The following is a 26,718-nucleotide window of genomic DNA, read 5'->3' as shown; positions in this document are numbered from 1 at the left end:
TTCAAGATATGAAACTTCGAAGTAAAAGGACGAGCAAGAGTTGCACCCCATAAATATTTTTCATAAATAGGAAAGTAGAAGCAGCGTGGATGTGGCTGCTTGACTGTGGCTATTCATAAGTCACAATCCAAGGAAGACTGCTGTGCTGGTACTGGCCTTCTCAGTTGATACCTCCAGGCGTGAGCTTGCAGAAGACCATGAGATTGCTTTTTGGTGTGTGCTGATATGCGTCTGGTTGAAGTTTGCTTTTTCTGCCCTGCCACAGAAATATGGTCCTCAAGCTGGAGAACTTTATCTGATAAGGGATTTAAGAATAAAGCAGAGTGTTTGTGTTTTGAGTCTGAAGTATGAGAAATTTACCTTTCTTTTTTTTTTCTTCCCTTCCTCACCTACCTCCCAAGCCATATGATGTGTTTTCTTAACTCGGTAGGTAAACATAGTTACTAGCTTCTGTTTCTCTGTGAGATATATGTATATATATAAAAGTGTCAACAAGGCAGAGGAAAGTGTGCAAGTTAAATAACATGGCCCTGAGAATATGTGGATTTGTCTTTTTGTCTGCTGTGCATTCATGTTGCTCCCTCTCAGAAGGTGGCTTAGGTGTGTAGCCAGATTCCTGGCAGCAGGGCAGTGATCTGTAGGATATTAGAAGCATATCAGGAAAGTGGAGAAAAAAACAAAAAAGTGAAAAGTGAACTTGACAGACCCCTTTCTGGTTTCTGCTAAGTACCTCTCCGTTTTGTGCTGTATTGTAAACAGTGCTTTAGCAATAATACAGACAAAGGCTAACAAAGAGACTTGCTTGCTGGCAGAAAGTTGCTTAAAATAACTTACTGAGGATAAAGAGGCTGCCCAGGTCAATAATGCTGTGAAATCCTCAGTGTGTAACAGCTCCAGCAGGTTTTGTAGGCATATGGATTTTTAAAAGCTTTAGACCGTTGATGAGGCAGTAAAGATTGTAGAGTGCTGCTAACCTTGTATTGATGGTGCTGGGACAGTTTTATTAAGATTCGGAGTTTGGCTTTAGAAATACTGAAATCTTTGTTCCCTTCAGCAGAACTCTGATTTAAACTATGAATGCTGGAAAGAAAGGGTTGTTCTTTGTTAACAGACATTTAATACCATTAAGACTCTTTGTTGTATTTCACTCTTCAGTCAGATCTATGACTGTTAAAAATGCTGTCAAACACCTTAGCTGTCTTGCTTTCCTTTAAATCAAGAGAAGCTAATTTATCAAATACAGTGTAATTTATTCCTACCTTCATTATGAATGTAATTCTTTTGGTTCTAGTTTTGTGTAGCATTATTTTTAAAACATCAGCTGAAGGTAATCAGTATGAAGCTTATTTCAGTCAGGTAGCGACTCATGATAACTGGGAGAGACTATGTTATCAGTTCACTAATCCTTCAATTAAAGCAGCAGCTTTCTTGACCATGCTTTGAACCAAATAATTGCAACGTGATCTTTGAAAGTGGTCCCTTACATAATTCCAGTTGAAACTTTTATTTTGAGAAATTCCTACGTGCTCATCTTCAGAGCTGTGTGATCCATGTTCTGCCACATCCATGTGCACAGCTTGCAGGGAGGGAGTAGCACAGGGGAAGGAGGCAGGAGCAGGGGTTGCGGTGTGGAGAGGAATCTCTATAGAAAATCAGGTGTCAGCCTTTCCACTGCTTGTGGAGTAACTTTTATTTTAGTGTACCTTATACTATGCGGTTTCAGCTTGATGCTTTATATGTGTGTTTTGCGGTTTTGTTTTTTTTAAGAGCAGGTATATGGTCCTTCTCAGGAATATGAGTGCATGTTAATTGTTACAGTGTGTGGTAGTGTCTTACAGCAGGTATGGAGGGTCACAGCAGATAGCCTCACCAAGGCTCTGCTTCCTCTTCTCTTGCTATGCAGTCAGTATGGGGTCAGCCAGCTGCAAAACCGTGTGGGGAGAAATTCCTAACAATATAGTTCAAATTCTCTTTTAGCCGTTCTGCTCAGTATATCGGCCTAGTTTCTGAATGCAGTCCTGGGCTGTATTTGTCTTCAGAAGAAATTGTCCCCTTGGTTCACTTGCCCACTCCAAAGCCGCACTGCAAACCCAAATCAAAGATGAAGGAAGGGCAGGAGGGAAAATCCTTCCTTCTTGCCTCGGTCCCACCTGGCTGGGAACTTGGCTGGTGCTTGTACAGCCCCAGATCAAAGTGCTGCAAGCGGGACGCTGTGTGCCCCCCCAGCCCAACCTGTCTGTCGCCTTTGGCTGGGGAGTTGGGCGGGCTTGCGTTGGGGATGCACCGGTTCCCTCTGCCTGCTGGAGGGAGGGGAGTCATGCCTGAAGGGCAGCATACCAGACAGAAGGCTGCTCCTCAAGCAACGTAGCCTGCACAAGCTGCCGTATCTCTGATTTCACTCAACTTCTTTTATAGTAGAAGTTGTTAGAGTGATGTTTTATCCCATCTGAAGTAAACTCGTTTCTTATCCTCTTTGATGCATGTGAAGATATGAACATCAAGCCTTTGTAGCAAAAATTCAGTTAAGTAAGACGTGATCAGAGTGCCGAATCCAACTACTTAATCTTGTAGACCAGTGAGATGAGTGGGTGTTAGACTAGTTGGCACCTGGAAACAGCAGTAAAGCCATCTTTGTTGTCTTGCTGCTTGGGGATCTGGGATACGAAGAGGTATCTCACAAGCATGTACCTGGTCCCTCAGTGCTTTCAGTGTTGCTGTCTCTTGTCGGAGAAGTCTGTACTGGAGAGCAGCTCTGCGGAGAAGGACCTGGGTGTGCTGGTGGTTGACAAGTTGACCATGAGCCAGCAGTGTGCCCTTGTTGCCAAGAAGGCCAATGGGATCCTCGGTTGCATTAAGAGGAGTGTGGCCAGCAGGTCAAGGGAGGTTCTCCCCCCCTCTACTCTGCCCTAGTGAGGCCCCATCTGGAGTACTGCATCCAGTTCTGGGCTCCCCAGTTCAAGAAAGATGAGGAGCTACTGGAGAGAGTCCAGCAGAGAGCTACGAGAATGATGAGGGGACTGGAGCGTCCTATGAGGAAAGGCTGAGGGAGCTGGGCTTGTTTAGCCTGGAGAAGAGAAGGCTGCGAGGGGACCTAATAAATGCTTATAAATATCTGAAGGGTGGGTGTCAGGAGGATGGGGTCAGACTCTTTTTAGTGGTGCCCAGCGACAGGACAAGGGGCAACGGGCACAAACTGAAGCATAGGAAGTTCCGTCTGAACACGAGGAATAACTTCCCTCTGAGGGTGATGGAGCACTGGAACAGGTTGCCAGAGAGGTGGTGGAGTCTTCTTCTCTGGAGATACTCAAGACCTGCCTGGACAAGGTCCTGTGCAGCCTGCTGTAGGTGACCCTGCTTCGGCAGGAGGGTTGGACTTGATGGCCCACAGAGGTCCCTTCCAACCCCTACCATTCTGTGATTCTGTACCAGTGGAAAGAGGAGCAGGGATACCCTTTGTCCTTTTGGCTGCAGAGATCATGGCTTCTCAAGTTTGACTCATCAAGTTTTGGATTTACCAGTGCTTTTCCTGCCGGAAGACAAACTGATCCCCTAGTTCTGTGCTTCCAGCCACCACCCAACAAGTTGGAAGTAGTCATCAAACTAGACGAAGTTGTGATCATTTCTGTGGACTGGAGAAAGAAGTCGGCACATGCAGCACGTTCTGCAGCCTAACACAAAGTTCACATTGATCTGCAGCTCAGTTTGCATTTTGCATCATTAGACAGCACCAGTTTGGAGGAGATCATCTCGTCTGTCATCACTCAAAGTAGCATGAAGATGACGATTTGGGGTTTTTCTTTGTTTTGTTTTGGTTTGTTTGTTTTTTTAAGATACTTGTTTAAAGGGTGAGTCTTTCATGTTGAGTGCACAGCCTGCATATTCAGTTGTAATGAGACTGAGCGCCTTGGTACAAAGGTGTTTCATTTAAGCATGCTTAAAACTTAATTTGAGCTCTGCTTTCCTTAAGTAAGAATCTGGTGAATTTGGGATATGAATGTGTTACCACCAACATTCATCTCGGTTCTAGAGGATCTGGGATTTCGCTTCGTTTAGAGCGATTTGTGACCATTTTCTGAAATAAGTTGCATGTGTTTGTGGAAGGGAGGGAAGTTCCTTCAGCTAATCACTATGATAGCACACAATTTTAGAAAGATCAAACAGATTTCGGATCTGACAGTGGCTGTTTTTCCAACTGCGGGGAGCTTTGGTGACATGTCACCAGGAGTCTGCTGACTGCAGGTGGCGAGCAGAAGTGTCCACTGAGAGCTTGGCAGACATTGTTGTTCAACGAGTAAGTCCTTACTGAGTAATAGAGTCTGCATTCAAGAACTGGAAATGCTCACTTAAGCATGTGAACTCTGATACCTACTCACCTTTGACAAACTTTATTTGCCATACATAACCTTTGCAAGTAATACTTAATTGGTGCTTAATGTAACTTTAATAATGTAGTTGTTTTATATGTAATTTCCCTGTTTATGCGAAAGGAATGTAATTGATTGAGACAGTTTATTGCCAATTCTGGCTACTAATGGCAAAAATATCTTAATTTAGATTGATTTCATGTTAGTTGTCTCTGGGTTCCTCACATGGGGTTATTTTGTTGAAATCCATGGACTGGAAAGGAATCAATATGGGTCTTTTGAAACTGGTGGAGGTTTGCAGTGCTCCCACTACGACTGATTACAGGGCTTTAAAAAGAACAATCTGTATTAAAAGCATCATTCTTTGGTATGAGCTCGAACAGCTCCTCGTAGGTTTCCATGGGGGCTGCCCTGCAATTTGACCACTTCAGGGGATTGCAGTAATCACCAGTGGGCCAGGGCAGCGAGGCAGAGGAAAGGCTATTAGGTGGGGAGTTATTGGCATGCATGCCAAAGAGGTTACCCTGGCAGCTTTAATCATTCATCCACACTCTCAAGAGGAGAGAGGAAAATGTAAGTGTTAGTTCTTCTGATTGATCAGGAAAAAGGATCAGTAAAGCATGAAAGGAGAGGGGAGGTGTGTGTGGAAGAGGCAGTATGCGTTAGATTTGAAAGCGCAGACTGGGGCAGGGACATGGAGTTATGACCTCTATACCAAAAGCTACCTGCACCTCCTGTTACTGTTAGGCTTCTGACTGGTGATTTAAAGACAGACTAACCTCTTCATTCACTACTTTCCCAGGAGCACATTTAGATTCTTGGTCACGGCTGTGCCTTAAATTTAACCTGTCTGCACATGGGCTGATGTGTCCTTAAAAAACTGATCAGCATTTTGAGCGGTGACAATGATTTGCATGGTGATTTTGATCCTATTTTTGGTGAAGCCAATGGGTGCTTTTTGGAAAATGTGCAGAAAATTGCTGTGCTAATTGAGATAAATCAATCTGTGATGCACATTGCTGGCTGCTGCTTCTGATGCTGTTTCGCCTGCACATTGCCCTTTAATATTTCAGTCTGGAGTGGCGCTTGGGAAGCTGATTCAGCTGGAGCCCTTCTAAAATAGTTTCCCTGTTGTATCGTGCCTGCGTCAAAGGCAGAGTTGAAGAATAAACTGTTCTTTGCACCGATTGATGGCTTGGCATGAAATCTAAAAGGGCTTTGAGTCCTTTAATTTTGGGATTCCCAGAGAAACTTTGGTATTAAACTTCTGCTTTTACATGGGAAAAGAGAATTACTGTGTACTGCACCCTGTCTGTTAAGCAGTCTTGAGGTTTTCAAGGTAAAGGAGACAACTAAACTGCAGTGTTCAATTCTGGGTTTCACGTGTAAGGGAGAGAAAGACCTGTTGGTGCAGAGTCAGGGCATGTGATATAAAGTCAAATCATGGGGTTCACATAAACAGCACAGTAGCATTGTTTGCTTGGGTTGGTGTATCAGATTTGCCCTGCCCCTCTATCATTCCTAAGGAACCACTTTTGAGTTGGAGTAAGTCTGTGTGGTCATTGGGTTAGGAAGGTCCCTTGGTCCTAACCTGTAGCTTGTGTGGAGATGATCTGACCGCGCAGCTCCCCGCCTGTAGGTCTGGGGAAGGACCAGTGGGGCTGGTCCCTTCTCGAGCATGGGCTGAATGCTGCATGAATTGCTGTAGAACCACAGGAAACTTTCATTGCTGGAGGAAAAAAAATAAAACGCTGTGATCCTGTGGTCCAGGTACCTTTTACTTGCTGAGTGGTGAGATGAGGCTGTGGGACTTCTGAGGAGACTCTGCCCAGGTGAAGAATTGCTCTTCACTGAGGTATAGCGGTGTCAGAGATCCACAGAGATAAAGGTTTGTTGCTCCAGAAAATTCTGCATACCTGATTGAAAATGTAGGTATCTTCTGCAGGGTAGATGATGAAGGCATCTTTTGTAGGGGCAGACCCACCTGGGCTTGAGCCTAGTTGGATAGCCTAGGAGGGCTGTTTGGGTAACTGATGAGGATCTCTTCTTGTTCATTTACTAAATATCTGTTGTAGCTGGAGAGCATGGAGCAAGTTGTTTGATCTGTCCTGCATCAAAAATTGTGCTGTTGGTATTTGTGCATAAGGATAGAAAGCTCTGCCTGATCTTGTGGCTGTGCTTGCTTGCCTTCCTCCTGCATCTTCATACAGCAACCTCTGTCCCACCCTAAGCAACGCAGTTTCTGGACAAGGAATTAGGTTAATAGACTGAAGTTTGATCTCTGTGTGCATCTAGTACGTAAATGATGCACAGCTGGCAATCAGACTCTGTGAAAAGAACTGGAAAGATAGAAACTTATTCCATTGAAACTGTACCTCAAACAGGCAAAATCTTTAGAGGACATTTATCTTTCTCCTCAAGGCAGCACAAGCCTCAGCTCCAAAACTGTAAGCAGGCCAAGGACCCACTACACAGATCTGTGAGCCTGCATAATGGGAAGAAAAACATTTTCAAATAAGCTTGAACAAGTTTTCCTGTTATCGTTTTAAGTTCTGTTATCACATAATGTACCATACGGCATGTAATTACACATTACGGAGTATTTCTAAAGGCACAGATGAGTGTTAGAAAACAGACACATGAGTTTCTATGACTTTGTCAAGAGTGTGAACTTAAATCTATCAGCTGCAGCACAGTAATTTCTTTGGTGCGTGGCCGTAAGTGAACAGTAGCTGACGTGGTGGTGGCTTGTTGGTGTCTCCTTACCCTGGGGGTCTCTTTGCCTTGGAGCATTTCCCTGTGAGCACCATGGCTGCGGTGTGTTTTCTTTAGCGCGAGCCATGACACAGACTGCTGAAATGCCTGACACCGGCAATTGTTGTTTTATTAATGCTGCCCCTGTCAAATACGCCTCCGTTTTGGTAATTAGTCTGGCGTAACAGACTGCGCACATCTTAAAAGCCAGTGTATTTTGACTCTTGGCTCTGACATGAGGCAATCTCTGTAAATCAGCTCTTTTGGTAGACTCCGTTATTGTTGAATGCTAGCAGTAGTAGAAGCGGTTTGCAGTGCTTGTGTTTATTTTGGGCTCTCTGCCTTTCCACAAGTGGTCAAACCCTTTCTTTATCTGTTGCGAGGGATTGGAGGCCTAAAGCTATTGTTTTGTGCAGCATCAGGAAGCTCTTCTACATGAGGTACAAGGAGCGTGAATAATCTTTCTGGCATGTGCTCTGGCCACGGTAGCGGCTCTGTGCCGCACCAGACAGGGTCTCAGCCTGCCGCGCCGCTGCCGGCACCGACGCCGTCCCCACAGGCAAACACCCGACGTACGGCGCTAGTAGGGACGCCTGCACCAAGCCGATTCCCTCTTCCACCCTTACCTGAAGAATGACAGCAAACGTCTCCTAAGGTATTTTTAAAAATACCTTTGGAAACGAGCCCTCCAGAATGAGCCACGGCAATCAAAGCTTGTTATTTAATTGGCCAAAGGCAGCGATGGGGGGAGGCGGTGGCTTTCGCAAATTCAGTCCAGGCAGTTCCCATCGCAAGGCTGGTTTTCGCATTGGGCATGCGGATGAGCGGGAGGGCTGGCACGGAAAGGCAGCAGCCGTGGGGAGTGCTTGGAGGGCTGCAAGCTGTGCCGAGGTAGAACTAAGAGACGGTAACTGTGTCAAAATGATTCGGGGGGAAATGAGCAATGCAGATGTTGGCGTCTGTATGAAGCCCTTGCTCTCAAACTTGCAGAATTCAATTGGAGGCCTGTTGTTATGGAAAGAAGATTTTTGCTGTGATCACAGTTACCCAGACCGTGGTGTAGGGCAGCCTTCCTGTACCAGTACCCACTCCACTAACAGCACCGTTGTGCAGGCAGTGCGGTTTCTCCAAGGAAGAAAGTGGGGAGTCCTTGGAGTGTTGTGCTTAAATTATGTCACTAATTATCAGCATCTTGTTTCTCAAAAAAACCCCACAACCGTCCACCACCATGCCTCCCACCACTGCTTCTGCCGAAGGCCCCATCGCAGTTGGCATAGTGCGGTGAAGTGGGGTTTGCTGGGAAGAGTTTGGCCTGTGAGTCCTTAAAAGTGGCCATCACCGCCTTGGAAGGATATGGTAGGAACTGCTTCTTTCCTTCACTTCTCTGCTGTGCCAAGCTGTAGGACACACCAGTGAAAGGAAAGAAAGGTATCTGTAATAAGACAGTTAGTGGTAAACAAGTCTCGTGACATAAAATCCTACTTCAAAATGACATGTCTGTAGCAGGGCACACATGGGCAGTGTGGGGATGCACAGGCTGAAGGAGGTTGGTGAACGCTGCTGGAGCCAGCAGATGCTCTACTCTGCAAACCAGTAACACAACGGGAAATGGAGGGTGGATGCTCTTCTGGTTAGCACGTTCCTCTGGGAAAACCTAGTGCTTTGAGGTGTAAATCTGATTTTCAAGTTTTGCACTTTATAGAGTTTTTTTTTGCCTGAAGTCATGCCTTTCATTCCTGGACAAGGTTAACAAGGTTTTAAGGTGACAGTGTCACCAGTGAAAGAGCTTTCCTGGTGTGATGAGGGAAGGCAAAGAAATGGCGAACAATGATAGCAAGATGCCTGCTGGCTTCAGGGTCGGCAATGCTGAGGTCCGTTAGGACTAACTCCTGTTGGGTGGCACATCATAGTTCCTTTTGTGCGAAGCCTAGGGGGAAGTACAGCTTCTCCTTCACACAGCTGCCTTTTCTCCTGCCTTCAGTGGGACTCTCTGTAATGGCCCTTGGGCTTTAGATGAATGCATTCAGGTAGTTAGCGTTCCAAAAATGGAGTGTATACGAATCACTGCAGTGAACTCGGACTCGCCAGCTGAAAATGCTTTTATACAAGCACTAATAGAACAGCACGATCTGTTAATAGAAGAGGAAAATCTGTCTTCTTTCTCCTTCTTACGTACAAGATGTCCACCTAATCAACAGCTGTAGCGCTTGCAAATTTTCAGAGCCTTCTGGCTTAGATATTTGGGATATAACATCACTTTTAAAATATTAGTCTCTGGTTCTGTGCATACTAAGCAGGTTACATCTAAAAGACTTCCATCTGGGGAAAAAGGGAGGCAATGTACCATTAATAACCCAGCTGCAAACCTCAAATTCTCTGTCCCATACATATACCCAAAAAGGCAGAGAACAGAAATTTGAGTGCATCTGTAAGTAATAAAATGTTTCCTTCCATATGTCAGTTACTCATCGCTCTTCCGTCTGAGTTTCAAACAGCCATGATAGACGTTACTTCTTTGCTGCTCCTCACACCAGCTTTCTTGGCTTCATCCACGTGGCAGAAAAGTCTTTAATGTCTTACTCCTAAATCATCCCCACGTAATGGGAGGACTGACTGTCACAGCAGCGCTGGAAAAGGGAATGCCTATTGCAGGGCACTTGGTACTTTTTTTTTGTTAAATGAAATGCACCATCCTTTTCCAACTGTCCTATTATCTGAAAATTGTTTTCAAGTTTTTGCCATTGTAATTATGATGAATAGCTTATGCCTTTCATGAGATGATGAGTCAGAAAAAGGTTTTTCTACTTTGTTTACTCTCTCATTTAATGTCGGAATGAGAGCTTTTTTCTATTAAATATATGCTGGATGATCTAAATGTATTAAATTACAAATCATTAAAAATGTAAGCTTTAGTAAAAGAAAGACTTGAGATTTCAAATTCAACATATAACTGGTATGGGAATAGCTTTTTATCTAGGACTTAATGGGTGCTAATCTACACCACATTTATGAGATTTAGATTATGCCAGGACAGTCAATAACCAGACAAGAGTCAGTGATCAGTGGCATGTAGCATGTGAAGTATTTAGGTCGCAGGATTTTGCAGTAATATAAAAAAATAAAAACCTAAGTGGGATAACAATGATGGACGAGGATGCAATCTCTGTCAAGAGGTAACGAGCAGTTTTTGTGGCTGCAGGGCCAGATTAAAGGACTGACAACAGACATATCCTTGCCTGGTGTTCTTGCTGTTTTAACAGATCTGAAAACAAGGTTGTTACATAAAAGTGATATGAGAGCCCTCATTTAATTTGTTATCCACAGGAAATAGTCCCTTAAATATTAGACCTTTGTAATAACTAAAAATAGATTTATGGAGTTAGAATTTGCAAACTTTTTAGTTTTTCCTTCTAAGTGTCTGAAAGTGCTAGTACAGACCTTTCTCTGTCCAAGCTTACTGACAACAGACCTTTTTTTCCAGCTTATCTTTTGTGAACACCCTGGAAGTAGTCCACAGGCCCCCATGGATTCCCAGCTGACAAGCGAGAAAACATTTCTAGAGCAAATATTAAATCAAATTTATTTTTACATAGCATGAAATTGCAAAGCTAGCTTCAGTGCTTGATACTCACTTAAGCACCATGAAGTATTCTTTTATCTTCATTAACTGTCTCTCATTTTCCTTAGTTTAATCTTCATGGAATTATTTTTAATGGTTGTGCATTTTTGTTAACAGTTGGGCTTTTCTTTTTATTCTCAATCTTAAAGCGGCTTTTATTCCAAGTGGACTAAGTCAGCTACATGCTTCTGAGCAGCTGGGAAAAGAGGTGCAAGCTGTGGGTGTAGAGGGGGTGCCCCTACTGCAAGTCAGCAGCCAGTTTGCAAAGAGACTTTGTCTGGGGACAGTGCAGTGCATTTGCCTGCACAAATGCCTGGCGTTTTAAAGCCAGGGTGTGCTTCTTTCTGCCTTTGGTTTGAGAGGGTGCTTGTGTCCTGCTGAAGTTCCACTAAGGGAGAATCGTTTGTACTGGAAGCAAGCGGAAGCAAGGTGCTCTGGCCAGAGCAGCTGCAGAGCATCTTCCTCAGATGGAGCTCGGTGTCTGATCTGAATGCGTTTGGGGTTCACTTGTTTCTCCCTATAGTAAATATTGTGGATGTGCATGCCCCATCCCTGGAAGTGTTCAAGGCCAGGCTGGATGGGACTTGCAATCTAGTGTAGTGGAAGGTGGCCCTGCCCATGGCAGGGGGGTTGGAACTAGATGATCTTTAATGTCCCTTCCAACCTAAAGCATTCTGTGATTCTTTTGTACTGGATCTCTAAGACTGTGGAGAATAGTTTTGTCATTCTGATGTAGTTGTGCCATCCACAATACTAGATATTAAAAAATGTTTCACATTATATCATTTGCATCCCCAGAATAAAATGCAGTGGATGCTCAAATTGCTACTGAACACTGATCAGGCTTTTCTTGCATTTCTGTTCCTCTGTTTTCAGCTGATTTAAATCTTGAGAACATCTCAGCATAGCTAGAAATGAAAGCTTTTGGCAGATGAAAAGTCATAATTCATCGAAAGAAAGGAGTGAATATGATGGTGGGGAGCCTGGCTGACCAGGCGCTTGCTTGCAGCTTGGGCTGTATTGGGTTAGCTGCTCAGATGTCTTACAAAAACTGAACCTTTAGACGAACTGTCAAGGATCATTTCTGTCTTCTCTGACTCCTGTGAGGCTGGAAAGAGCAAAAAACCAGGGTAGTTTGTTTTGAAGGGGGCCATTGCTCTGGGGTTTTGTTTGTTTTTTGAATTGTACAAAGTTTGTTTCTGATACAGACAGAAGTGGGAAATGGCCTAGGGAATAAATTGTTTGGTAAGTTCATATTTTTATTCAACACTAAAAATTCTGGGCACAGCTGTGTGATGCTTCTGTTCTCATGCAGACTGATCTTCATTCACTAACATTTAGAAATTCAAGCTGTTTCTCAGCTGTTGCCAAATGCTATTGACAGTTCCTGTTGTCAGGTAACGTCTCCAGGTAGGTCTTAAAATTTTTTTTCCCCCAGCATGGGGTTGGGTAATATTTACTACCTCTGATACCCTTTGAGTATTGTGTGCCTTCTCTATACTTGTGGGCAGCCACCTGCATTTCCTTTTAAATATGTTTTGTTTTTTCCTGCCTGATATTGAGGAGTGGGCTGTTTTGTACCACGATTGTGGCTGAAAGTGAAATGGGGCAAAGTGGCTTGGTCCATTGTGGCAGCCCGATCAACAGCAGGATATTTGTCCCATGACAGGGAGTCGTTTTCCTAGACGGAAACAGTCTCAGCTGCGTCTTAATTACAATACCACCTGTACACCTACCGAGCCACTTCAGGCTTTCCTTTGGAGACATCTTTTAAAGGAATTAAGTCATTTGGTGCTGACCAGACATCATCTTGAATTTCTGCTTTGGGCTGCAGCCAGTTCCAGGCAGACCGTGTGAACTAGCAGCAGCAGATGAGAGCAGGCCTTTTATAAACCTCTCTTAAAAACAGGGTTGATGTTTTCTCCCTCCCCCCCCATATCCCACAGGTAAAAGCTACCGTAGCAAGAGTAGATGTTGACCAAGTATCATGTTGGTTTTCTTTTCCTCTTTAGAAGAAAAACAGGGTAACACTGTTTCCATTCGGAGGATTTCAGAAAAGTGTGAAGTACCCCCAGTGTGAAGGTCTTTCACTCTGAGATACTCTAGTAATCAGGATGACCTTTCTGATTTCCATGAGGAATATATTTTTTTTTTATTTTAATCAAACTGAAGAGCAATTTTCTGCTGTGAAGAAGCTTAGAAGGTTGGAACAGGAGTCCATTGCCAAAAGCCTCCTAAAAAAAAAAAGTCACAAATATCTTCAACAATATTTTTTACACTTCTGTGAAAAAATTTAGCTCAGAAAGTCAGATGTGGGTCTTTGCATACAGGAGTTACCCCTTTCACGGTTTGGTACCCCTTTAGGAAAACTACACTGAACGTTGGGTGGAATAAAATGGGCAATAAATGCCATACAGTAGAAAGTAAGGTAGAAATCCTGGAGACTTAGAGCAGCAAGTTTGGGTGATTATATGAGATAAAGAAAAGACTCAATTTGCTGTAGATTGCTTTTTGACTTAAAACTCCATTCATAACTGTCATACTTTTTTCAATAAGTCATAGAAAATGGGTGTTCACAGAAATGCTGGTCAAAGTAATAGTAGTAATAGTGGCAGGTACCTTCTCAGTCAATACTCAGTCAATGACTGCTGTAAGGAAGTTTATGCTCTGTTGAGAAAGCACAAGCTACTGTGGAGGAAGACAATTTCTAGTATTTCAAAGACTGAATTGTCAATCTGAAAGGATGACTGATACCTTCACAGAATCACAGAATCACAGAATAGTAGGGGTTGGAAGGGACCTCTGTGGGTCATCTAGTCCAACCCCCCCGCCGAAGCAGGGTCACCTACAGCAGGCTGCACAGGACCTTGTCCAGGCGGGTCTTGAATATCTCCAGAGAAGGAGACTCCACAACCTCCCTGGGCAGCCTGTTCCAGTGCTCCGTCACCCTCAGAGAGAAGAAGTTCCTCCTCATGTTCAGAAGTTAGGTATAGTTCATACCTTGTTCTGTTATCAGCTCATTTTAGCAGAATCTGTTTTCAGTGGGGAAATACTTGCAGACATAAAAATGTGGTGAAAGTTACCAGAAGCCAACTTTGTGGCCTGTTGAAGCTATACCTAAATTTTAGGAGAGATGTGTTCATTTAGGAATTGGAGCCTGACCAGAATTCTGGAGAGGTGCTGTCTGATCCAGCTGGAAATGTCATAATCCTTAATCAACAGCACTGTCTTGGAAACATTTGTATTTTGCAGTCCCAGTTGTTTGCTCTAACTTGTAAAGAGTTTTATGATGTTTGGCTTGATGTACATCTGAGATGGTTTTTGATATGTGCTCTTGTTGTTTCCCATTTGAGATCAAATGACAGACTTCACGTGACAGCCTATAGATTTGTGTATCTGAGATCTTGACAGAGGGCTGCCATCCTGGGATTTGCTTCTCTCTTGTTACAGGAGCTCTGCAGAGTGTATTGCAAATCCTGTTTATTCATTCAAGCATATAATGAGATGAAGTGTGATTTGAAGGGGGCTTGCTTCCTAAAGATTGGGTGGTTTCTTAGTTTTCATTGTGCAGCCTTGGATTTTGTATGTGTTCTAATTTTACAAATTTCTTTGATGTCTAAGATGAATGTGTTGCATAAATTGAAAGTAGAAACTGTTCAGTGTGCCATCATCAACTTCAGAAATAGGAGCGAAGATTAAGAGACCGCTACGCTGGAGAACTGTTATCTTTTTAACCATTCCCTCTTATCTGTTTTCCAGAGAGCAGATGTGACCTCTGATAAAGATTTATACCTTGACAACAGCTCTGTTGAAGAAGCATCAGGCGTCTATCCAATTGATGATGATGATTATTCTTCTGGGTCAGGTTCAGGTGAGACAACGTGTCACAATTTGATTTTAAAAAGTGTAAGAAGTAATGCAATTATTTGAGGAAGAGCTGTGCAGTTTTCCTTTAGAAGCTGGAGATGATACTTTCAGGGAGTACCATAAGTGCTTGGCGCTCTATTTACAGAGCACTGAGCATCCCTGCGGCCTGGGTTTTAAATATTAACTTTCTGCTCTTACTCCTTAGTTGCATCATTTCACTGTGGTATTTTCTCTCTTCTGTCCCTCTGGTTTCTGTGTAGATCTCTCTGGAGTTTAGAAATAAGGGTTAGAGAAGGCTTAGTTCTCCCGTAGCATAGTGCTAATTTAGTAGTCTGTAAGAAAACATAGCAGCAGCAAACTTGTTTTATCTTATAGGCATTCAGGTTGACATAAACATAATGTCCACTTCTTTTTTTGTTGTTGTTGTTTTGAATTTGGAAGTCTAGATACTGCCAAAAACATGACTCTTTTCTCTGAGTTAATTACATCCATATAGTGAATAAAGAAATTCATAAACATAATATACTGAGTTCTCAGACTTAAGCACTCATTAGAGGCATGTAGCTAGCTCATCATTTTTCAAAAAACTGTCAGTGAAACCTCATTAATCATGAAATTATGAATTAAAAAGCCTCTTTGTAGAGTGTCTTCTAGGCTAGCTGCGAGGCTCCCACCATTGAAAGTTAAGTGCAGGTGTTTATGGTAGTTGTGGAAGAGAAATTTCCTTATTGTTGTGAGCATTTGCTGAGCTGTTGTGAAAATCCCATTTATTTTCCAAGTGTGTTTGTTACTGCACTTTTGTAATCTGATGTTTCTATATACTTGTGAATTTTTAAAAGGTGAGCCCTTCTTGTAGCACCTTGTCTTTGTTACCTTCTAAGCCATAGCTGAGACATTTCAGATGGATTTTTGTCATTCCTTTCTTTTGGAGGTTCAAAAATACATTAAAATGAAGTCTACAGAAGTCTGATTGTGCTGCCAGGCAAATCCTGGCCCATCGGTCATTGGCACCTGGGTAATACCCTGCATTTTGGGAGTGCTCCACAGGGGCAGTTTGACGTTCCAGTGTGATCAGAGGCTTAATTGGACATCCTTGCTGTAGACATCTTTGAAATTTAACATGAAAATTTAACGGGAAATTTAACGTTTCACCTGGGGGGAAAAAAAACCTTCAGATGCTGGTGACTTTGTAAGCTTCAGGAAGGGAGACAGGCTGACAATAAGTAGCAGTATGGGGAATGGTCTGTTTTGTTTTAATTTCATCTCTCTCTGAAGTTTGGCTGTTTCTAATGATTCAATATGCAGCCATGCTTTTGCAGTGGAAGAGACCATACAAGAACCAGCTTCAGATTTTATTAACCCATCCCAGTGGTAAAGGTGGAGCCAGAAGAACAGAAAGTACCTCTGGACTTCACCAACAGTAACACCTTAGCTTTCTCGTCTCTCTTTTGCTGTGCTGAGCCTTGAGCCATGGGTGAGAGATGCAGTACATAACACATACTCATGCTACCTCTGGCAGTCTCTTTCTTTGCTACAAGAAAGCAGGAAAAGTCTCGTAGACTGAGACTACGTGGATACCCCTCCAGAGAGCTCATGTGACGGTACCAAAATTCAATTCTTTTGAACAAAGGAAGAAGTCTAAGTTCAAATAATCTTCTAAGCAGTCTGTGAGCCCAGTTTTATTCACTTAAAAAAATCTCAAGAGGGAAGCATATCAGCATCCTCTCCGCCCTGCTCATCCTATACTTACTGCTGTCTCCATTCTATGCAGTAGAAAGTGTCCTGCAGATGTACTGATGATCAATTTTCCTCACATTATGTTGAATATGTCTCTCTTTACTTGATACTCAGTGATGTAGCATTCGTAGCAGGAATTTCCCACTCAATTTTCCCACTCAAGAGTGGTTTTCTTGCTATGTAATTCCACTCCAAGCAAACAGATCCAAGATGACAACATGCTGACTCCTTTCCTTGGTATGAAAATTGTTAGCTGCCACCAGGCCTATGGAGATAAACAGGAATTGTCAGCACCACCATTAATGCCCTTGCAGGTCTGCAAGCAGCGTTAACATGGACAAATGTCACTAAGCGTGACACATTTCGAACTAGAAATTGGCTGAGGGCTTTTTCTAAGGAGGAAAAAAGGTGATGGTGTTGGGTTTTTTTCTTTCCTTTCATAGCCTCTTTAGTCTTCATGTACATTCAGTTACCGATGTTCGTCTGCCCAAGTGTTCAGTCCGAATCCTTTGGTCAACACTTTCTGAAGGGGCCGTGCCTGCTTCCTGATTGTCCTGTATCAACATCAGAAGGTCCATAGTGAATTCATTAGTCCGTTGTTTCCTTCTTGCAGTCTCCATCTCTGAGGCGATGCCTCAGTCTGTCCACATTCTTTTTAGTGTAGGTGTTTGTATATTGCATAATAATGAAAGAGTAAAAATAAGATTTCCTGCTTATATACAACTTGAAATACTTTTCTAACTACTGTTGCTTTTTCCTCTGGCATAAAAGATCTTAACCTGGTCTTGCAGGTACCTGGAGGTAGCTGCTAAGCAACATGACTACCCGTATGTTAAGGAAAGCCATCATGTCTATTAGATTCATCTACACATTCTTTGGAAAACTGTCTGATTCTTGTGTCTTCCCTTAAGTTACTCCTGATAGACAAGCCTATGCAATATATATCAGAATCTGATAGAGATACTCCTTCCCCTTCTTCTCTTCCTCCAACCTAATATTTCTCAGTCAATAGCAGCTGGAGTTAAGAAGGTCAGCTCAGGATAAACTATGTCTAGACTGACATTGCAACTCGGGACTGTTCTTGGAGGAAAGTTATGGTGGTGGGGCTGGAGCTTCTCCAAGAAACACAAGAGCAGATCTGCTTTGGCTCTTGACCTAATGGGAAGCAGAAGTTACACTCCAAGTCCGATGGCAGTGTGGTGTGGGGCTGGGTGACAGGTGGTGGCTGGGCCGGGACGCCATGGCTCTGGGCGAGAGGCATGGGCGCTCTCCCAAGAGCTGAATGGGAGCTGGCACGGGGGCCGTGGCTGACAGTGGATCTCCTGGGCCTGGTGACAGCATGCCCCAGGCACTCAGGTGGGGCAACACACCCTCTTCTGGTGTGCTTCCCATTCTGTGGTGCAGGCAACACATAAAGTATTCATTTGTCTACTTCCTAAGGTCCCACTCATACGTGGCTTTCAGATTGGCTTGGAGCAAGGGATTCTTCTGTCTACCTGCTGCACCAGCCCCGAGCATGCTTCATGAAATTGGCTGCCTGGTTCTCCTAGTCCTTTAACATAAAAACCTACTGTGATACTGTTTGAAAGTGTGTTTTTCTTGTGCTGGACAGAATCTTCAGTATACTTAAGTATAGTTAGGACTGTTTCTTTTATTTTCTTCAGGTTTTCTTGGAGTCTTTTTTCCCTCCGCAGGTGAGAATTACCAGAGACACAACATCCTTGTACTATCCCCATTTATTTCAGCTGCAGTTCCCTGATAGGGCCCTAGTGTTATGTTTACAGTGTCATCTCTGGTTGCCTTCTAATGCTGTGTTAATTAAGGGTTGTGCTGAGGGCTTTTCATGTGAATGGGGGCGAGATAAGCCAGCTAAAAATGTGTCATTCTGGTATGTGCCACATTGATGATAGAGATGGAAGGTGGTGTGAAAGAGATGGTGGGTGGGTGCGTGCCCACCTTATGACAAGTTTGCTTGTGGTGGTAGTACTCCTAGAGTGCGATGTGCAACAGCAAGTAAACGTGGTGCCAAAAGATAGGGTGAAATGATTGGATTTGTTTGGTAGGAAGAGTTAATCACAGGCTGCTTTGCAAGTAAGAGTGCTAACTACCGTGGGCTTTTTGTAGTATACAATGATTTAAGCTGGCACAGTCTTGATTTCCTGACAAGTTTCCTCAAGCACTAAGAGGGTGAAAAAGCATTTGTGTTCATGTCATCCAAGGGGCAGCTAACAGACACATCACTGAGGGCGATATTAGATATTTCCAATACTACAGCACAATTTAGAGCTATTTTGACCACTGTGAAGACAGTAGTTGGGCATCCTGAAGAAGCTGCAGTTGCTTAAAGATGGTGTGTGACGGTTGAGAGCTCTCAACTCTTTACTACAGAGATGGCTATGGGTTTAATTACTGCAAGGTTTTTGTGGTGCCTTCACTAAGAGGGCAGTATCTATTTGTAGAGGGTCTCAAGGCAGTTAAGACCCAGCACCATCGCCCAAGCTGGCCAAATCCAGAAACCTTCTAAAGAGACAGTGATTATATTAAAGAGGAAGAAGTAAGCTTTTATACTGCAACCATTTCACAATATTCCTCGTAACAACCTAGTTGAAAGACATGCTCATGACACTCTGTAGGTTTTTTCTTTCCTGTCCTATTTGTATTCAGTGATGGTGGTGGTTCTCTTCTTTTTTGCCTTTTAGGAAAGATGATACTGTGTAAAATGCTATTGTTATGTTCTCGAGAGCATTAGAGAGGTTTTTTTGATCCCTCAGTCCTATTTACTGGTAATTCTGAGAATAATACTGCCACTTTAGTAAGGGAAATACCTTCCCCTTGTTTAGAGCTACTCCATGCCAGGCAGAGACCTGTCTGGATAAAGCTAATTAGAAAGCAGGAACCATGGGGATGTGTCTGAGCTGGTACCTATGTCAGGCCTAAACAATAGGTGCCCCAATGTTTTTGGTATTGTCAGGATTCACCTGAGGCCATACAGAAGAGTATTTGGGTACTTTTGTTGCAAATCGAGTGACTATTCAAGGAGTTAGTTCAGTCACCCGTTTGTTGAGAGACCAGAGATCTGCACCCTCCGTAGCTGGAGAGGTTCAGACCTGTAACGCTCGCCATTTTATCTGGCAGACACAGCTATTGCCTGAAGCGAAAGTGGCATTTAAGGATTTGGAGGAGCAGTTGTGATTAAATGGGACTTATCGTTTCATAAAAAGAAGAAAATAAAGTTCTGTACTCTCAAAGTGTGTTTTGTCAGATCTCTAATCTGATCATCAATTTTAATTTCCTTGACTGTGAAAGTCTTGTGTAATTTGGAGGAACTTTGGAAGGTAAAGCAGGCTGAGCTATTCATTGGGCCCTTATATCTCAACGCAAACTCTTGAGGCAAAACCAGAAAAATTTTCCTGTTGGATGCCTTTCCTCATCTCTGTTTTGAAGCAAGATGATGGTTTTTTGATCTTTGAATAGCATTTCAGGAAAATACCTGATTCTTGCTGTGAGGTCTTTATTCCGGAGGTTGCACTGTAATTTTGGTATCTCTGAAGGTTTTTCCAGTATTATTCTGTGCAGATAACTTGAATGTAGTACTTTTTTTAATGATTCCAAATTTTCTTTTCTACAGTGCAGAAGTTGTTTTAGTTATTGTCTTGTTAACGCCCTTCTTTTCAATGCCAGATGTATATAGTTCTTGATCGTGAGTGCAGAGCTACTTTATTGCACTCATATTTTCAGTCTGTTTTCTTTCTCTACAAAAAGAAGACAAGAAGTCAGTTTGGAATGAGTGAGTCATACTATTCTGTTGTCAGAGGATATATTTTTATTTGTTAGGAATTGCTTTTATGCATATTTGCTGGATTTATTACTCAGTAGTTACTTGGGTAACCGGTGTCTGTAATGAGCAGAACACATTGAGATTCCTAAGGAGCGGTCCAAGAATAGGTTGATTCTTTTCCTCTTTCAGGCCTTGCAATAATTTAGTCTCATGTCTGTGTCTTCTTCCTTCCAGTATCACTAAAGGATATTTATTAGACATGTCCATTATCTTATTCTAAAGGAGCCTTCATACTCCAGCAGGGCTTTGGATGTGGAGGAAATTAAATTTAAGGTAATCTTTAGGGAGTTTTTTGTCCTCTTGCTCTTTGTTTCAAAAGAAAAAGACTTCTGAATTATGTGGAGTTTAAAGACATGTGAATTCCTAGTGACTGAAACATAAAGTAATAGCTGTCTTCCTGTAGATAGAAACTGCTTGGGGTTTTATATTTGAGGGCTTAACAGATTTGCTGTAGAGGAGAGATTTTGATGTTGAAGCAGTATGTTATAGGGGAAAATTGTTCAGTTCATGTGCTTTAAGTCAGGATAAAGAAGTTTATTGATTGAGTTATTTATGATATGCAATTAACTGGCAATCATTGAACTATAGGTTTGACATCAGCAATACAACAGATAACCACAATACCAGCCACTTAAAAAATGGTAACATGCAACTATGACTTCCCTCCCACCCCCTTTTGTAACTGATCCCAGCGTCTGCCACATGCACACACGAGCTTGTGTGCACACACGCACCCCTCTCGTGGGCTGTGGGGTGTGCAGGCTCCCTCTCTCTAGGCGTGCGGGACCCCCTGCCTGCACACCCTCGCTGTGGGAGACGCGGGTGCCCCCAGCCCCATGTCATCCTGGGGCCCCACCACCTCCTGCTACCCCCAGGAGGTGACCCCACACCCCCGGGGCACGGGTTCTGGGGGTGCCCCCGTGGTGGCTGTGGGAGAGCTGGGGGTGGCTGCTGGGGGCACCCACAGGGTGGGGGATGAAGCTGCCAAGCCCCAGCAGAGCCCCTGGGGCCACAGGGCCACATCAGGCGGGGTCACACCAGCCCTGACGCCTGCTGCTTCCACTCCAGGGTTTCTCCCCCCGTTACAGTTGTTCATGGTTTTTGCATACTTCTTTTCAGGCTGGTTCCTTCTTTTTCAGAAATACTGTGGTAATTTCCTGGTGCTGCTTAATCTGGCTGATGGCCTCCATTCCTCTCTCCTGGGATTACTTGGGGCAAAATATCCCTCTGACAGCTTTGGGCACTCTGTTTGCACTCACATCTTTATCTTTGCAGGCATTGTCGTCTAGGCCATTTGCCTAGGGTGAGCTGTGCAAGCACCCCTGCCTTGGTGTCATAATAAAAAGTGTAACTGACCTGGAAGAATTTCACAGGTGAATCAAGTGTCACCTCTTTTGTCTCCAGGTGCTGAAGAAGATGAGGATAGTGCAGCGATAACAACATCCAGAACACTTCCAAAGTTACCGACAGCTAGTGATGCATCTAGGGCTGAGACCACCACGGTGAAAATGCAGACCAAGGTGCCTGCACAAACAAAGGTGCGTGGCTGGAGAGCAACACCATTTAAAATGGTTTTGCTGTACCCCATTGATGCCTTGATGTTAACTTTGTTTGATTTATATGGGTGAAAAAGCCCCCACAAACTTTATGTAAAGCTACTGCAGCCTGTTCAATGAATACAGAGCTGTTCAGTTTCATTCCTACTAGAAAAATCATGTAGGGACGTCTGGATTTCACATGAAAGAAAAGAGAGATGCAAAAAAGAATATCTCATGATACACAAGACAGTTTCTCATGATACCTTGGAGTCCGAGCTGTACCTTTTTTACATCTCTGAGTTATTAAAAAATTCTGCGTGGAACTTCCTTCTCAAAGGAGAATGTTTTGTGGTTTGGCTGTCGTTTGAACACTTGCCAGCTTCCATTTAGTATTCCAGTGTTTCCTTCTCCCACCATAGGTAATACGGTCTAAGTTACCCTCAAAGGTGTGCTGAACATGACATACCTGATGTGTTAATTTCAGAATTGTTATTTAATTCAGAGGCTGTTATTCTGATAAACACAGGCAATATTTAACAGCTGTTTGCTAAATGTACTTTTGGGGATAGTGTGTTTCATTCCAACATCGTGAACCAGTTACAATGTCTAGCACAGCTTTCTATGGTCACAAAGCTTCCCATGTGTTGTATCGTGGAGTACATACGTACCACAGCTTCGTGTCTGCCCATGACGGGCAGTGACTGTGCCGACTTGCGGTGCGCCCTGTCTGTAAGCGATGCTCTGTTTTCCTTTTTCTGCCATAGTCACCTGAAGAAATCGATAAAGAGGAAAGGCCCGACGTGGATGCCAAGAAAAAAAGTGATGAGCCAGGGGATGACACCGACGTGTTCACCGAGAAGCATTCAGAAAACCTCTTCCAGAGAACAGAAGTTCTGGCAGGTGAGGCATCATTTGCCAAGCTCCATCTCGCCCGAAATACCACAGAGAAGAGAGGGGTTCTGTATCAAATAATGCAAACTCAATATTTCTGTTTTCTTGATAGATTCTTAAATGCATTCCCAGGGGGTAGCCAGTGGTTGATCTGATGAGAATGAGACAGGCATCTTCTCGAGTTATTTAATAGCGAAGTCTGTTGCTAGTTGATTGGACACCCACAAGCTGAATACTGCCTACTGAATATCTGGAGCTTCCACAACTCAGAAAGGGAGTTGCAATTTGGATTAATGCTTGCGGTGCAGACATTTATGTCTCACCCACGCTCCCAAGAGCACATCGCTGTCTGGTCCGTCTAGTGCAGATGGACACTGCCTGGGAGGAGCTCACAGTGGGGGTGGGTGGATGGAGGGAGATGGATGAGCGCTGTCCTTGGGATACAGTGGGTCTGTTTCTATGTATAACCCAGGGAGCTGCAGGCTGGCCACCAGTGTTTTCATGTGGCTGTCCTACAGATGAGGGTTCTTTGGTGTAAGAACAGTGTTTACAGGTGTACTTTTCCACCTTGTCTTCAGTGGAGGTGTTGGGAGCCATGAAGGTTACACAGTTTTGGACCGCACCTTCCTCTGAGCATCAAAATGTGCAATAGCCTGACTGTCCACATCAGTGGAAGCATATGGGTTTGCTCTTGGAGTCTGGCTGGAGTTGATACTTTCTACACACTCGCAAGTGCATGATGATTGTAACGCCTCTGTTCCTACAGCTCCCAAAAATGTTCTCTTCTATTACTCAACAGTAGGAAATCCATTTCAGTCTAGAGTCAGCGTGAAAACTGATGGAGAAAAGGGAGAACCTATTTCTTAGCTAGCGCAACAAAGTAGTTCTTTTCAGGCTGAAAGCGTTAACTGCTGAAAAATAAGTTTGAAAAAGACTTAAATGTTATTATAAATGAAAGTAATTTTATGCTCTGTCAGTATGAGTGGCTTTCTTAATTGAGGTTTTGGAGAATTTTTAATAACTTTTTTAAAACTGTGGGTTGTTGGATCGCTTACTTGCAGGTGGAATGTCCTCTTAATTGATTGCTTTTCATAAACACAAACAGGCTTTCTGAGAATATAATGTGAGATGCTAATAATCAGGACAGTCGCATAATGGGAGCACTTTTCTGTAATTCGAAAGTATTGGCAAACTCATCGTGTGAGATGAAAAAGAAACATGGTGCGAAACTTGTTTTTCTGGCACATTGTGAATCTCTGTTTCTTTGATTACAGCTGTTATTGCTGGCGGAGTTATCGGTTTTCTTTTCGCAATCTTCCTTATCCTGCTGCTGGTATATCGCATGAGAAAGAAGGACGAAGGCAGTTACGACCTTGGTGAACGCAAACCATCCTGTGCTGCCTATCAAAAGGCACCTACTAAGGAGTTTTATGCATAAAATTCCGATTTAGTGTCTCTATTTATGAGATCACTGAACTTTTTTAAATAAAGCTTTTGCATAGAATAATGAAGATTTTTTTTTTTTTTCATTAAAGAGCCGTTACGGCACCTTTATGATAAAATCCCATTGTATTTAAAACTTTCAATGTATTCCTTTAAAAATGTAAAATTAAAACTTAACATTTGCAGTGTTCTGTGAATAACAGTGGCAAAGCATTATTTTATAAAACCATTGATGTTCACTGAATCATTTTTAAAACTTTATGCATAAATATAAAAGAATGAAAATGATTGTTTTATCCTATGGTTCAATGAAAGTTGTTTAATTTTTGTCGGCATGTCTCAGATTGGTCTTACAAGTTAGTTTTTATTTCGTTAATTTATCTGTTTCCAAAAAATGCCTTTTTGTAGTTGTCATGGTGCAATTTGTCTTCAGATAATTCAGATAACAGTAACTTTTAGTGTAAATGTAATTTTTCAGCTATGTAAACTTTAACCTCCACTTTGTATAAATTTAAGTGTCAGAATATCAATTTTACACTTTGCATTGTTTCTCAGCATACCTGTAGCTTCAGTGAGATTTGTAACAGCAAATTAATGTGTAAAATTGGATTGTTACTACAAACTGTATCGTCATATTCTTACTAAACAAATCTCCTGTAAGGAAGATTTGGAGTAAGCTACTGACAAACCTAAGCAAACCCAAAGACTCTAACAGTATTTTGAGAAGTTGCTGCAGATTTCTATGGCCACTGTATTTGTTAATTATTTGCAATTTAAAGGTACAAGTAGGGGTTTAAATTTTTGTTCTTTAAAAATTCATTTAAGTTGTAAACGTCTTTTAAAGCCTTTGAAGTGCCTATGATTACATGTAACTCGTCGCAGGCCTGTGTTAATGAGTATATAACAGTAAAAGAAAATGTTGGTATTTTATAAGCACAGACAATTCTAATGGTAACTTTTGTAGTCTTACATGAATAGACATAATTGTAATTTGGGAACATAAACACTACTGAATAAATCATGTGGCCTAATACTGAGAATTCCATTGTGATATACTTTTGTACGCTTTTCATTTTATGTCTGCTTGCTGATGTTTTAATGTCACAGAGTACATCTAGTAGATCTTAAAAATCCAGACCAAAAAAAAATAAAAGGCGGTTGATCAGGCTGATCCTCGGACCAGATTTATTGCTGAGAAAAGTGGGAATGTTGCAGTCCTGCATCTGGTGTATGAGTCATTCGACCTCTGCATTATATTTAATGGCAGTATTGCCACAGACCTGTTCTTCCTGCAAAAATGTTGGCTTTCCGTACTCTAAAATTCAAAGAGTACCCAGTTTCATTTATTATGTATATCGGCTTTTGATTTGTTTTTCTGGTTTTTTTGGGTTTTTTTTTCTGGTTTATTTTCCCCTGGCTTTTTGGAGAATTTTGGCCGATTCTGCTCGGACTCCAGCAGAAGAGTTGAGACAAGTGGAGTATCTTCATAAGAGAAGAAAGAAATATTCCAAGTAGAAGAGAAAAAGCTCTGTTGCTTAGACCACAGATAGGTGTTGGATAGAGGGGCACGTGGAGAAGACGGTAGTCTGCCTTCTTTATATTATGCTTTGTAACAGACAAATGGCTTCGTCTTCTGCTCTGTTAACCTCCTCATTTTTCATTTTTGGAGATTTCCAAAATATAGGTGTTCAGGACGTCAAGCTGAACTGCTTCTCGGAAATGGCAATGTATTGTAAATAAGATCTGGTAGCTCTTCACATGAGAGTTGCGTAACTTGTATTTCTTGCTGTCCCAAGTTCAGTGGTCATTTAGGAACTAACGAACGCTATCCTGTGCTTAAAATATTTAATATATTGCTTTTTAAGTTACTTATACTTACTGGCAAGTTTTTCAAAGCCATACAAGTTCAACAAGTAAAAACAGGGTAAGAATTTAACAGGTATATCTTATTGTGCAATATTTAGTGAAATTCAATTAGTAAAATAACTGCTTGAAGTAACTGTGCCAAGAAAAGGAAATTTCTGGCAAATGCTGTGCCACTGCTGTAAAATAAAGCATTTGTTAAAGTGCCAAAATAAAGTCTACTATGCCTAAACTAATACTTTATTTGTATAGTCTGGCATCCAGTTTTTTGAAGCCCACTTTGCTTAAGGTAGTAGATCTGAATTTGCTTTAAGGGTGCAATGAATATCGCTGTAAGTATAGTTATAAATATTAAACACCAGCTAAATTGTCTCCTCCTTTATAACCAAATTGATATTAAGAAGCTGTTTTATTTATAAATATTAGACTCTGCCTGTATACCTAATGCACAGGACACTTCAGCCAGCATAGACGTCTGTTGTAATTCTGCAGCATACCAAATATTATGCTTGTCGGGTTCCTCCTGCATCTGCTTACAAGCAGAAGCAGTAGGAGAGTTTCAGCTCTGTTTCACCACTCGCCTTTTTTTCCCCTGCCCATCCAAGATCCACTCTGTTATGTGCGGAAGAGGTTTAACGCTTCAGCTGTGTACACAGACTCAAAGTGTCGCAGTCCTCCCGCCCTCCCTGACAAAAACCTGAAACTTCTTCAACGTGCAGTAGGCATGACAGTAGCGTTTATCACCTCGCGATCTTTTTGCCTTTCTCTTTTCAGTGCCAAACCATACTGTTAGGGAGAATTTCT

General features: G+C 42.5%; 1 protein-coding gene across 2 annotated transcripts in view; it reads left to right on the top strand.

The window, feature by feature from the left end:
- The window catches only part of SDC2 (syndecan 2), a 61,796-nt gene extending 35,639 nt beyond the window's left edge, over nucleotides 1-26,157 (top strand). For both annotated transcript variants that reach the window (XM_075415816.1, XM_075415815.1), the window contains exons 2-5: nucleotides 14,497-14,608; nucleotides 21,584-21,717; nucleotides 22,482-22,617; nucleotides 23,883-26,157. In XM_075415816.1, coding sequence (XP_075271931.1) covers nucleotides 14,497-14,608; nucleotides 21,584-21,717; nucleotides 22,482-22,617; nucleotides 23,883-24,046 — 546 coding nt within the window. In that variant the 3' untranslated portion in view covers nucleotides 24,047-26,157. The remainder of the gene's footprint in view (nucleotides 1-14,496; nucleotides 14,609-21,583; nucleotides 21,718-22,481; nucleotides 22,618-23,882) is intronic.
- The last annotated feature ends 561 nt before the right edge of the window (nucleotides 26,158-26,718 follow it).

Source organism: Opisthocomus hoazin, chromosome 3 (genome assembly GCF_030867145.1).
Source record: "Opisthocomus hoazin isolate bOpiHoa1 chromosome 3, bOpiHoa1.hap1, whole genome shotgun sequence".
In the NCBI taxonomy this organism is placed as follows: Eukaryota; Metazoa; Chordata; class Aves; order Opisthocomiformes; family Opisthocomidae; genus Opisthocomus; species Opisthocomus hoazin.
This window is presented reverse-complemented; position numbering and strand designations above follow the sequence as displayed.